Raw genomic sequence first — 12050 nt, 5'->3', positions numbered from 1 at the left:
AGTTTTTATGCGAAGAGAATCTCGAGAATCTGGCATTGGGCACGTTTAGTTTTCCGTATTCCTCCTTCGTTTTTACCTCAGTTTTTTTTTCGTATTGTTGTTAGCACACAATGGCCGTCCATTAAATTGCTGGGAAAACTCAGGGAACTCGCTGATGAAGTTGCAAGATGGAGTGTCAGCGGGTAGGCTTTCCATTTCCATTTCTGGACTTTCTGCACGGCAAACAAATTAAACTGCAGGCTGCTTTAAAGCTGTCGCTTTTCCCCAAAAGGTGTCAATCGTGCAGACCCCGCAAGTTGTGGCCAACAACGAGGCAGCAACAATTTGCACCCGATTCTGCAACATCTGCTGCCTGCCACGCCCCCATTTCCCAGCCCACTCCATTTTGCCAAGTCCCCCAAGGCTTTTTGCCAGCAAGCGGAAAGAGCAAAAGTTGCCTGCAACCACATTGCGGATTTGGATTGGGATTTCGGATTTTGGGGAACTGGAACTTTTCAGTGCGAATTGACACCTCTTCTCTGCCGCCCCCCGCAATCCAACTGGAGGGGGGAGGGGGGGGAGGGGTGCGTGTCAATGGGGGCGACATTTTTATGACAACTTGCTTAAATTCCATAACAAGAACTCGCGCAGAGAACGAAAACTTATTTCGTTTACGAGTCGAGCAAGTTGTGTGCTGCTATTTTCAAAGTGAAAGGCACCGCCGCCGCCTGGTTCGCTAATGAATAAAGTTCGACTACGAATAGAATCCAGACTTAAAGCTTGAATATGTATTTCGTCACAGAACGAACGAATTTTAAACATATTAATTCCATAAATTCCAAATCATCATTTTAATTTTGAGCACCTAAACACATATTTGAATCTAAAACACATATTGGTTTTAAAATTCGATACGAATGGAGAAATCCAACTGTAGACACAATTTACCAAACAAAAATTGGCAGTGCTCATTGACTGAATTAACACGCTTATTATGAGCTTGATAAAACAATTAAAAATGAGCTTTTGTACACTTTCAGTACGGTTTGATACATCTTTTAATATCCGAACTATTTAATAATCATACATTTTGAATGTTAGATTTTAAACCAATTAGCTTAAACTTGTAGCAAAAATAATAGGCAATTAAATTTAATATTTACGTGATTTAAGGCTTAAAAAGCTACACATGCTTTGTAAAATTATCAGGTGCCTTTTTTTTATTTTGGCTTGGTTTTATATTGAAATTTATGCATTGATTTTGGGTTTGCAGCGCCATTGAGTTTTCCACTTTTATTAGCCAATAAAAAAGTTATATTTATTTATATACTAAAACGATTTGTGTGGTGTTGAACAGGCGTCTTATGTACTTTAAGACTTTGAATTTTTCCTGCGACTTATTATTACTTTAGCTTATTTCATAAATTCGAAAATGCTGTCTTTTGTGCATACATCAGCTCTTTTGGTCGCCGCACTATTTTTAATATGCAACTAGAAATATGCGCAACAATATGAGGCCATATTAAAGCCAAACGATGTGCGTAAAGGCAACCTCATCGTCGTCATCGTCGTCATCGTCGTCATCATCGTCTTGGTCGACGCTGCTAGTTTTGCCGGCCAAAAAAACCCGACTCCTTCTGCTCCTGCTGACATCTTGTCAGAAATTTTCATGCTGCTGTAAGCTGTTTTCATGCACATTTCGGGCCCTTGTGCTCGGCACAAACACTTCAATTTTGGCTTCAAGGATGAGGCTTCAGGATCCGGGTTTCGGGATCCCAAGCAGCGGACGATCCCGAAAGGCAGACAAAAATCAGCCAGTACCAGAGCAGTACAGAGCAGAGCAGAGCAGAGCAGCCAGTCAAAGTGCCGGAAGGAAGTGCGCTGGGAGATGCGCCCAGCGACGATATAGGGCCAACACAACGGGCAACTCTTTAACTATAACTTTTGATATATGCTAAGGAAATATTGTGGGAGTGCACTCAATCGTGGTTGCCCTGGCATCGCCATCAGTTGATGGTGTTGGTGATGTTGCCAAAGGGGCGTAGATGGGGTAGTGCCATCAACTACTTAGCGTCAAAACGCTTAAAGTTGAATTTGTAACGCTCGAACTGAGGCGACGGCACAAAGCCAATGGAGTGTGTGAGAGGGACAGCCGCAGCGGGACGAAGAACATAGGACGAAGGACGTAGGTCCTGTCTAATGCCAGTTTACTCATCTATTTTTATTAAAGCGTTTTGGATGCACACACACACACACACACACACACATTGTGGTCCTTCATGTCGGTTTTTGTTGCAGTGCCAACACAACGTTACGTATACGCTGCGTGGGCCAAGAACAATGGAGTTGCCCGAGGCAGCAGTCATAAGGCATCATCAAAAATATTATTTATTGGCAAACCAAACGAACTATTCATAATTTAGGAAGCCCCCCATTTTTTTCACAATCTAATTAGTCTGCCCCAAATCAAGTGACTTCTTTTAACGATTACTTAAATATGCTATATTTTAACTAAATCTTAAGATAACTTAAATTTTCTTTAAGTTGTTTTTGTATCTCACAAAATCCGAAAAGTATTCAGAATTTTATTATAATCTTAAAAATGGTTAAAATAAAATAAATTCTTTCCCGCATTTAATTTAAATTTATTACCATGAACCATATGAACATTTGTTCAGTTTCTATTATTTCTGTATTAGACTAATGCGAAACAAACATTTCACTATGTATACGCATTGATAAACGCTAAAAACTATGTGATTAAACGTTTTTGATAATGACCAGATATATTATTGTTGGTTATAAATAATGAAAAGATGCCCCTTTTGACCAAATTAATTAAATCAAAAATAAAAAACGTAGCTCTTTAAAATAAAAAGTAAAAAATGTAAATGTATGTATTAATATTTTTCTTTTTAAAGTATCAAATGATCAAACTTGAACAGCTTAACAAACTAAGGAAAAACTGTAAGAAGAAATGAGTTAAAAACTTGTTTCCTTTTTATTAAGAAAACTTTCCTTTGCAGCATAATCAAAGTTTTGTCGGGAGCACTATTCACGGGTGAACCGACCAATGAGAACTGTTATTGAAAAACGTATACAACAGAATTGCAAGTAATTTCTTTAAGGACTACTAGTGAGATTATTGTAAGGCCCTTGAAAATGTAGTGGGTAAGTGTGTGGCAATGGCAACCAGAAGGGCCGATGACTTTTGAGCCTTGAATGTTGCATTTGCAGTGGCAGCTGGTTCACCCACACCCACAGCCACACCCACACCCACACCCACACCCACATGTGCCCCCTGGACCCACTTCACATAGCAGCTTATTTTCGGGGTTTAATTTTGATTTAAACGCTGGCAGACAGCTTGCAGCTCGCTGCGTTCTGAAGCGGAAGCACAGACATGCCCGCTCACTCGGACATGGCAGCTTTGGGTTCAACTTGCCTCCAGTAAGTCTCCTTGTGGGCCTTTTTGAAATTTAAGTTGCAATTTCGTGGGGTTGCTGGTGGCATGCAGCAAGCGGAACTGGGCTAATGAAAGGACACTTTAAAGCGGCTGCATCTTGCAGATCGAGGCTCCTTGACAGCCATTTAATTTTCATTAGATTAAAGTAAGCTTTTGAGCGAAAAGACTCTTAAAGATGGACTCGACGATGCAGACGCAAAAGTTGTCAAAGAGTAGCACTTTAAAAATTAATATAAGAAATGCTTAATCATACGATTCTGATGCCTTTTTAAATGTACATTTCTTACCATCTAAGTTAAGCGGGCATGCAATAAAACTTATTTATTCCTTTCTTAATTAAAATACTGAATTTCTGGAATAAAATGTTTTAGTACCTAACATGACTGAGTTTTAAATGAGGTACTTTATAAGTGTGTTAATTTTTTCAATCTCCAAAAAAACGTTAACATAAGTAGGTGCTTTTAAAATATCTAAGATCGTAGTTTGATATTTAAAAAAAAAAACATGTATAATATTTCCCACAAGTAACAGCTATTTTGATATTAAGTTTTTGAATTAGTAAAAAAATTTAATGATATTTTCTCTGTATTCTGAAAAATATACAGGGATAGACAGCTCCCGGTTGGTAGCTGCTGTTGCTATTGCTGTTTGCTCTCGTTCTCGTCAATGTAAAAGTTGCAACTTGTAGCCTCAAAATAACCACAAAGTAAACACCAGAGTGGCGCAGTCCGTAGTCCGTGGTCCGTAGTCCGTAGTCCGTGGTCCGTAGTCCGTAGTCTATGGTCCGGAGTTCCTGAGTGGCTGCTTGGCTGTTTGGAAGTGCGGGAGGGGCTCGACTATTTGAATAGCCGGGACGAAGACACTGCACGCTGGCACACTATTGCAGACATTGTACGTGAGAATGAGGACGGGACACGGTGATGGTGCGTCGATGTCCTTCGAGCCAGCTAAACGGACCCGAACCGACACCGAACTGAACTGAGCTGAGCTGGCCAAAATAAACAAGTGTGTAATTTAATATTTAGGGCTATGTCAGTAATTATTTCAGCGCAGAAGGCGAGACATTTCCTTTGTCGTTGCCAGGGAAATTGGAAAGGTAAGTGGGTGGTGTGGGTGGTTGGTTGCTGGAATATAGGGTCCCGATGGTCCCGATCGGATGCACAACCACTGCGGCTGCTGCTGCTGCACTCATAACACTCATAACTCAAGGATCGCAGCTTGTAGCAGGCAGCCTCCTTAAATTGACCCACTTGCCTCACATTTGTCTTTATTAAATGGGGGAGAATTACGCGTTCACAAGCGTATAAATTATAAACCAATTTAATAACCAGCCAGGCACAAAATGTGCTCAAAATGAACTACCAATTTGCGGAGAACAACGGAACGAAACATAATAATGGCTCTGGGTGAGCGTGAACATGAATTACGGGTACCGGGTATCGGGTACCGGGGTAAATGGGTGAAGGGGAGTACTTGGCATTAGATGGCCTGGTATTTGGGGGGAGGGGGGTTTCCCTCCTTGGGGAAACACCTGTGCGAGCTATCCGGTTGCGCCCACTCTTTTATTCCTTGATATGTATGGATTCCCCTTAACTTTTCACTCTGAATATGCGCATAGTTTAAGCTTGTAATTATTCCAGCATTTAGTTTAACATTTTGCCACGCCCACGCCCACGCCCACGCACCCCCATCCTCAACTTGCCATGGAAACGGTGTGCATTTCCCATCCTATGGCCCCGGAAAAACTCCAGTTCGCTGTATGCGCGTGTTAAAGTGAATTTGAAATGATTTATTGCACATCCAACCAGACCACTGATACTACAAATTCTACAATTACAGAGCACACATCCATCCGTACACCCACCCCCCATATTCAGCCACCCCATGTTCCTGACCTTACCCTTACTTAACGTTATTTTCCCTGACGCTTTTCCGGCGTTTTTTCCCCGGCTCGTTAGCATGTTAATTGTAAAGCGTGTTCTAATTTCATTTAAGTTGCGTAAATGAGTACGGGTTTTTTGGTGCGGTTTTTTAAACATTAATTACGGTGCTTGACCAATGTTATTATGTTATAGAATTAATTATTTTCTTGGTATCAGAATTATGCTTGGATTTTTAAGAAACCCTAGGTCAAGGTGCAAACTAAGCTCTTTGTTATATATAAGTATTACAAAGCTTAATCTCTAATTATCTCTATTTTTTGCGGTTACTTGAATTTAATTCGTTCCTTTGATTAGGATGTTTTTTCTTTATTTACTTTAGATTAGTCTAAAAATAAAATTAGATGAATTCATTATTCACCCTTACAACATATGTATTTTATTTTAAGATTTGGCCATAACTCGCAAAACGTAATTGAGTGACTTAAAGTCGATTTCAAGCTTATACAGGGGTAGCAAAAATATCTCTCAATTACGGCTTGCGAGTACTTGCAACTTATACAGGGATTCTCCTCGTATCGAGCAGCTGAAGTTCGAGTGAAAGTAGAAAGTGGAACTCATTGGGGCTGCTAGGTTGCATCAAACTAGATAAATTTCGAACTCAAACCTTGTTTGAAAGCTCTTCAATGCCCCACCAGCTTACAACTCTAACTTAATACACGACTTATTCAAACAGGTCTGAGTTGATATCAAACACTACCCTTAAATGAGCTTCGAACTTTGCAGAAATGAGTGCAAGTCCAAGCTGAAAACTAAAATGAGGGGGTGTTTGAGCCATTTTTTGAGTCAATTTTAAACGATTTACGATAATTTTTAATCATGTTGCATAATTTGATAAATTAATAAAGTCATTAAAACAAAAAGTCACCAGGGGACCAAAAAGGTAAATAAAAATACCGAAGTAAACAAATTGCAGACTGCAATCGAAAATGCCATCAATCAGGCAGCAGGACCTCTATGGTGAGGTAATGGTAATATATTTATGGACCAGATAGACAGGAAGGGTGGCGATGAGCGTGGGGGTGGTCTCTGGGGGGTGATGGCATAAAAAAGGTCGTCACCAAAGCATAAAAATAAATTGATATCACAGCGAATTTGAATGAGCAATATGGTGTTCCTGCTATTTTTCCTGCCCTGCCACTCGTTCATATATCAGCGCCGGTTTTTTTACCATGAATTATTTTTCCCGCTGCATGTGAAATTTTGGCCAAACAAATGCCAAGCAGCAAGTGCACAGAGAGAAATGTTGATGGGCTAAAGTTAGTAATAAAGTGGTGTTTTTAAAAAGTGTGATAAATTGATTGACTTAAAATCTAGTTGTGCTTTAATACCCTATCATCATTTTGTGGGTTAGTAAAGTAAAATAAGTTAACTAAAAATGTAAGCTGATCAATTAGTTTTCTGACATTTTTTTCCGTGCAATCATGGTTGTGGAATGAATATGATGCATGAAATAACAATAATGAAATGACAACAAAAGGCAACGATAACAAAAGGATTGCCGGCGAGAAAGAGACGGATGCGTGGGAGATAGAGAGAGAGACAGAGAGAGGGAGATGCAGATGCAGATGAAGCAGCATGACTTTGGCAATTCAAAATCAAATGTGATTTTTGGTCACTTTGAAAATTGTTGATTAGTGACGCCTGAATGCAGCCCAATGAAACCGGGGGCCGCTGCATTAAACCAATTTCAAGATCTCCGCCCGCCTGTCACTCAACTGCCGAAATCCAAGGGGGCAGTACTTGGGAAAAGGGTAAAGGGTTAAGGATAAAGGGTAAAGGGTAAATGGGTGGGTGCGATGGTCAACTGGACATGGATCTGAAAGTGCAGCTCAGCCAGGCGTGCACTTGGCACACTACTCCAACAATTGACGGGGCTAAAAAATAACACACAAATAACAACAACTGACCAGACCACGACCTGCGTGTGTGCAATTGCATTTAAACAATTAAAGCAACATAAATTAAAAATGTGGTTAAGAGCTGGTCACCGCCAACAGCGACAAATTGCATGTAGCAGTGGTAACTAGAGCCACATCTGCCACGCCCACCCATCAGTTGGCATTAATTCGAGCATATTAATTCCGATCCACATGCCAGTTCTATATGTGTGTTTTCGGTTTCCAGATAACACTGCATCGGGGGCGTGGACCCGCCCACTCTCTCTGTAAATCAATTACAATCTCCACAATACGCACTCGACCTTTGCCAAATTATTAGCTGTATTGTTCGGTTATGAGGGGGAATCGTTGTGAAAAACATACACTTCCATGCAATAAATAGTTTTATTAAGCATAGTTAATTAAGTTTTTAAATTTTTTGTAGTTTTAATTGTATGGCTGATTCTACGATCGAAAAGCATTAATGAAAATTTACCCATCGGATGTCAGAGATCTGGGAATTGTGCAAATAAGGTTGCTAGCTCTTCAAGAAGCTGTAAATCGTGGTTTTCCGAGATATCATTTTTGAAGTACTTAGCCAAAATATTAAAGTAATGTAGATGGTGCAACCTAAAACCCATTTTTTTCCTGGGGGATATATATTTTGAAATTGATAGTTATAGATAGATAAAGTTATTAAATTCTTTATAAATTTCGCTTCATTTTCCATTGCTTTAAGTTTGGAAAGTAAAAACGTATATAGAGGAGGTCACTTTGCCTTTCATCTTATTTAACTTTTAGCTGAAACACATGTTAATTATATATTCAAAAAAAGATTAAAATACAAAATAGCTACTGTTTTTCATTGCAAAATTAAATTCAATGTTTTAAAGGCAAAGCAACGGTCACTTGGAACAGAACTAACATAAAGATATATATATTTATAACAGGGAATATTAACATTTATTTTTAAATCGTATTGTATTTGCTTTTTCAATAATTAAAAAAAAAGTAGCGCTGGAAAAAAAAGTATTAAGATGGCTCTTCGAGATGCCAACAACATGCCCAGGATCTTTAGCTTCACAATTAAGAGTGTCCTTACTGTACGCCACCAATGTGAAGAAGCTGATCAACTGGAATCGTCGCCAGGTTGGTCTCAATGACTTTGATATATATTTTTTCCATCCAGGCAATCGACTTTATAATGATGTTCCTCCGTAGAGGAAAGTTGCCGTCCTACTTGATGCCAGATACTAACTTATTGGAGTATCTTTCTGTCTTTCTTACCTAAAGCGGGAGTATAGGAAAAAACTTGGCCGCATCTTCCGTCGGCTAATGAAGTGCCGCGATTTACTTCACATGACCCCCGAAGATATGCAGTTTAGCTTTGGAATGACGTACTGATTTCGTTTTAGCAATTTGCATACCTATTCAAACAAAAATGTAACTGAAAAAGATTTACGAAACATTTGTCACTCATTAATTTAAAAACAAAATTAGCTGTTTTACAAAAATCAAACACACTAAGCTATTTTCACACTTAAAATTCCGTTAGTAGAATAACGTGACCCTATCCTGTTTTAGTATTGAGTTGGTATATTTTTGTTTTAGTACCCTATTCATGGGTTACGGGTTTTTGAGCGCCCTCAGCGACGGTCACACTCCTCGTGTTATTCAACGTTCAGCTTCAAAACATCTGTTTATTTCGATTAAAATTAGTTTATTGCACTATGTTAAGCTTACGAGCATTGCTCCCACGCGGGAAACACTTTGCCATAGCCCTGGGAAATGCGAGCCGTCAGATTTCCCTCCCACAAAACTCCAGATGCATTGCCGGTTTTAGTTTTACCAAATCGCAGCAATCACAGCCACAGAAAGTGCAACAAACCAGGTGGCTTTCAGTGAAGTCCACAAAAACTGATTCCGAGGATGCACTACAGCGGATCTACTATGGAACCCTGGCTCCCCGCATGAAAATGGTCAAGTTCTTCTCGCTGAGCACCAGCTTAGCCGGTTTGGCCGCCCAGCCCATCCTCCTCGAGCAGGGAATGAAAATTGGTGGAACCGGAATGGCCGTTTTCCTCTGCACCGTCGGTGGGTTCTTCACCTTTGTGACCCCACTGCTGCTGCACTTCATCACCAAGAAATATGTGACGGAACTGCACTACAATCCCAAAACGGAGGAGTACACGGCCACAACAATTTCCCTGCTCCTGCAAAAGATTAAGGTGAGTGAGAGGATACCGGTTTTAAGCTCCAAGTGACATCGAATTTCCCTTCCAGACAAAATTTCGACCTGGAGATGTCGTCGTTCCAGAGGTTCCTGGCATGTTCACCTCGTTTTTGGTCAACAAACGTCCGCTTTTTGTGGATCCCGTGCTATTTGACGATCCCGAACACTATGTGCGGATCATGGGCTACGACAAGCCCATCGATTTCAAACTGGATTTAAGCCCAAACTCCGAAAAACCTGCAAAGAGTAAGGAACAGCAATAAAATAATATTCTTTCTGCAGAATAACATGTTTTATTAATAAAACAAAAACCTTTATAAGGGAAGAACTTGTAAGTAAGAATAGAAAATATTAAAAGGCTTCCGCGAGCCAGGTTTGACATCCTTCATAGGGTAAGTAAATTAATTATTTTATATATAGATTCTGTTAATTATTAATAAGGACACAAATTAATGACAGTAATTGTCTGTACAGTTAGAAAGCGAAAAAAAAACTATTTTACCTGAAGAAAATAATTAATATGATATTTTGTACACATACAATGTTAAGATTTTGTATTGGAATAATATTTATTTGGAAAGGAGCTAAAGCTAATCTATATCTTTGGACTGGGATCTCCGAAATAAAAAAATTAAAGAAATGTCGCTAAGGTATTGTCAAATCTAGTAATTAATGGAAGGTATAAGCAAAATAAAGTTTTTTGATAAAATGACGGCTTCTCAAACAAAAAAATTGATTTTTTTAGCAAATTTCGGTCTTAAATTGCTTATCTTCGATTAATTACTAAAAAGTACATTAAGAAGCTCGTGTTAAAATTGGAGACTAATCGGTTAAGCTGTTTGCGACTTTAAAAACACCATTATGAGTAAAACGCGTTTAAAGTTTGTACTTGTACATGCAAGCACTCTGAAAAGCCTTTAAAAATTTGGGTGTAACTTTGAAAATGTTCATCGGGACGATATGAAATTTTCAGTGTGTATTCTTAAATATATGTACATTAATAAAATAAAATAAAAATTAAATGCATTTTATCGTCTTACTGCATATAACCCCTTATAAGAACAAAAATGTATATCTAGTACCGCATCCCAAATATAAACTCCATATCATCTGGATACATGCAGTCGCGGTCGCGGCACTTGATGAGCCGTCGCAAAATGCGACAAAGTCTTGAGGAATAGTCCCGCCTCTGGTCCACGGAAAGGGCCTCCAAGACATTAGCATCTGGCATCAAGTAGAACGGGAGGAAACCCCGGCGGAGGGACATCGCCAAATAGACGAGTGCCTGCGTGGAGTATGTAAATATCGAGGTGCAACATAATAATCAAAAGAACTCACTCGGATGAGTATGCGACCGGGTGACTGGTTCCAGTTGATCATCTTTTTATTGGTTGCATTTAGAAAGACACTCTTGATTGTGTAGCTGAAGATCATGGGCATATCATTCGCATCTCGCAGAGCTTTCATCAGCCTTAATCCGTCCTTGAGATTCTGCTTCTTGCTCAGCACCATTCGCTCCCAGTAAGGAGCACAGACGATGAAGGATAGCGGATCATCCACAGCACCGGGATATCGATATTTACAGGGAGTGGCGTACCAGCTGCGATGCCCATCACTGAACCGTGGAAAAACCCGAGGCCACTCCGATCCGGCGAACTTAAAAGCGGGCACGAAGTCAAAGCAAATCTTTCGTCCGGGATCGGATAAGCAAGTAGCCTTAATGGTGTGGGCTATATGGCCACCGGTAATGTTCTTCAGCTCGTAGGATCGCCCGCCTTCGCAACGGATGTTGTTCAGCTGAGGGATTACTTCATTGATGTTGTCCCGGAACCAGGACTGCACCTTCCGACGGCTTATGTAGTATTCTCCATCTTCCACATTTACCAGGTGGTGGGGAATATTAGACCCGCTAACCCGTAGACAAACATAGCTGCGATGATCTTTCACAGAAATCGGTTCTACTTCACATGGCAGCTGTACAGTGGTCAGCAAATCGAACTCATCCGGCAGATTGATCCGGACATCATCCAGATTACTACCCGTCAAAGCGAGACCCCGGAAAGCCGAGGCGAAAAAGGGATCTAGGCGGGATATGGCCCGGATGAACTCATTTTCAATTTGCTGAGCATCTTCCTTGAAAGTTTGACGATCCTCGGGTTCGATGGAAATCCGATCAAGCACGAATTCAATGCCTTCGCCGAAGCTTAAGGGTTCAGCATTGTGATAATCCACAAACCTTTGCATTATTACCTATGTAGTTTAAATAAGGTTGAGGAAAAAGTATGTTTTATTTAAGCAACAAGTCTTAGCTCACCGATGCATGTACATACATATTTTTTTTTATTTTTTTCAGTCTATCTTTTCTTAAAGCTTTGTTTAAATTCTTGATCAAAGCTTGTACAATTTTTCAAACACATAAAAAAAATGAAGAAGGGACTGCCAAAAGCTAAGAAGTTTATTTCTCCAGGAAGCAGGGTCTTTCAAAAACGAATAATTCCCCGAAATTACTTTAAACTTTTTTGGGAGTTCGGAGTGGCCAGAATGGTTATCGG

General features: G+C 39.9%; 2 protein-coding genes across 2 annotated transcripts; one reads left to right on the top strand and one right to left on the bottom strand.

The window, feature by feature from the left end:
- The first annotated feature begins 8904 nt into the window (after positions 1-8904).
- Positions 8905-9819, top strand: LOC128258853 (transmembrane protein 70 homolog, mitochondrial). Its single transcript, XM_052990803.1, has 2 exons — positions 8905-9493; positions 9549-9819. Exons 1-2 carry the CDS (start codon positions 8996-8998, stop codon positions 9759-9761), a joined length of 711 nt encoding a protein of 236 aa, XP_052846763.1. The 5' UTR covers positions 8905-8995; the 3' UTR covers positions 9762-9819.
- A 99-nt stretch (positions 9820-9918) lies between these two features.
- LOC128258851 (cyclic GMP-AMP synthase-like receptor) lies at positions 9919-12024 on the bottom strand. Its single transcript, XM_052990802.1, has 3 exons — positions 11813-12024; positions 10837-11748; positions 9919-10783 (listed from the first exon to the last, which is right to left on the bottom strand). Exons 1-3 carry the CDS (start codon positions 11828-11830, stop codon positions 10574-10576), a joined length of 1140 nt encoding a protein of 379 aa, XP_052846762.1. The 5' UTR covers positions 11831-12024; the 3' UTR covers positions 9919-10573.
- Between the last annotated feature and the right edge of the window lie 26 nt (positions 12025-12050).

This window comes from Drosophila gunungcola (genome assembly GCF_025200985.1).
Source record: "Drosophila gunungcola strain Sukarami chromosome 3L unlocalized genomic scaffold, Dgunungcola_SK_2 000003F, whole genome shotgun sequence".
NCBI classification, from domain to species: domain Eukaryota; kingdom Metazoa; phylum Arthropoda; class Insecta; order Diptera; family Drosophilidae; genus Drosophila; species Drosophila gunungcola.
Note: the sequence above shows the minus strand (reverse complement) of the source record. Positions and strands in the feature narration are given on the sequence as shown.

Bases quoted from the DNA above. Each gene is read 5' to 3' on its own strand.
- LOC128258853 (XM_052990803.1), top strand. From the start codon at position 8,996: ATGTTAAGCTTACGAGCATTGCTCCCACGCGGGAAACACTTTGCCATA. The intron at 9,494-9,548 runs GTGAGTGAGAGG...TTTCCCTTCCAG, and splicing joins TGCTCCTGCAAAAGATTAAG to ACAAAATTTCGACCTGGAGA.
- LOC128258851 (XM_052990802.1), bottom strand. The intron at 10,784-10,836 runs GTGAGTTCTTTT...TACTCCACGCAG, and splicing joins CCGGTCGCATACTCATCCGA to GCACTCGTCTATTTGGCGAT.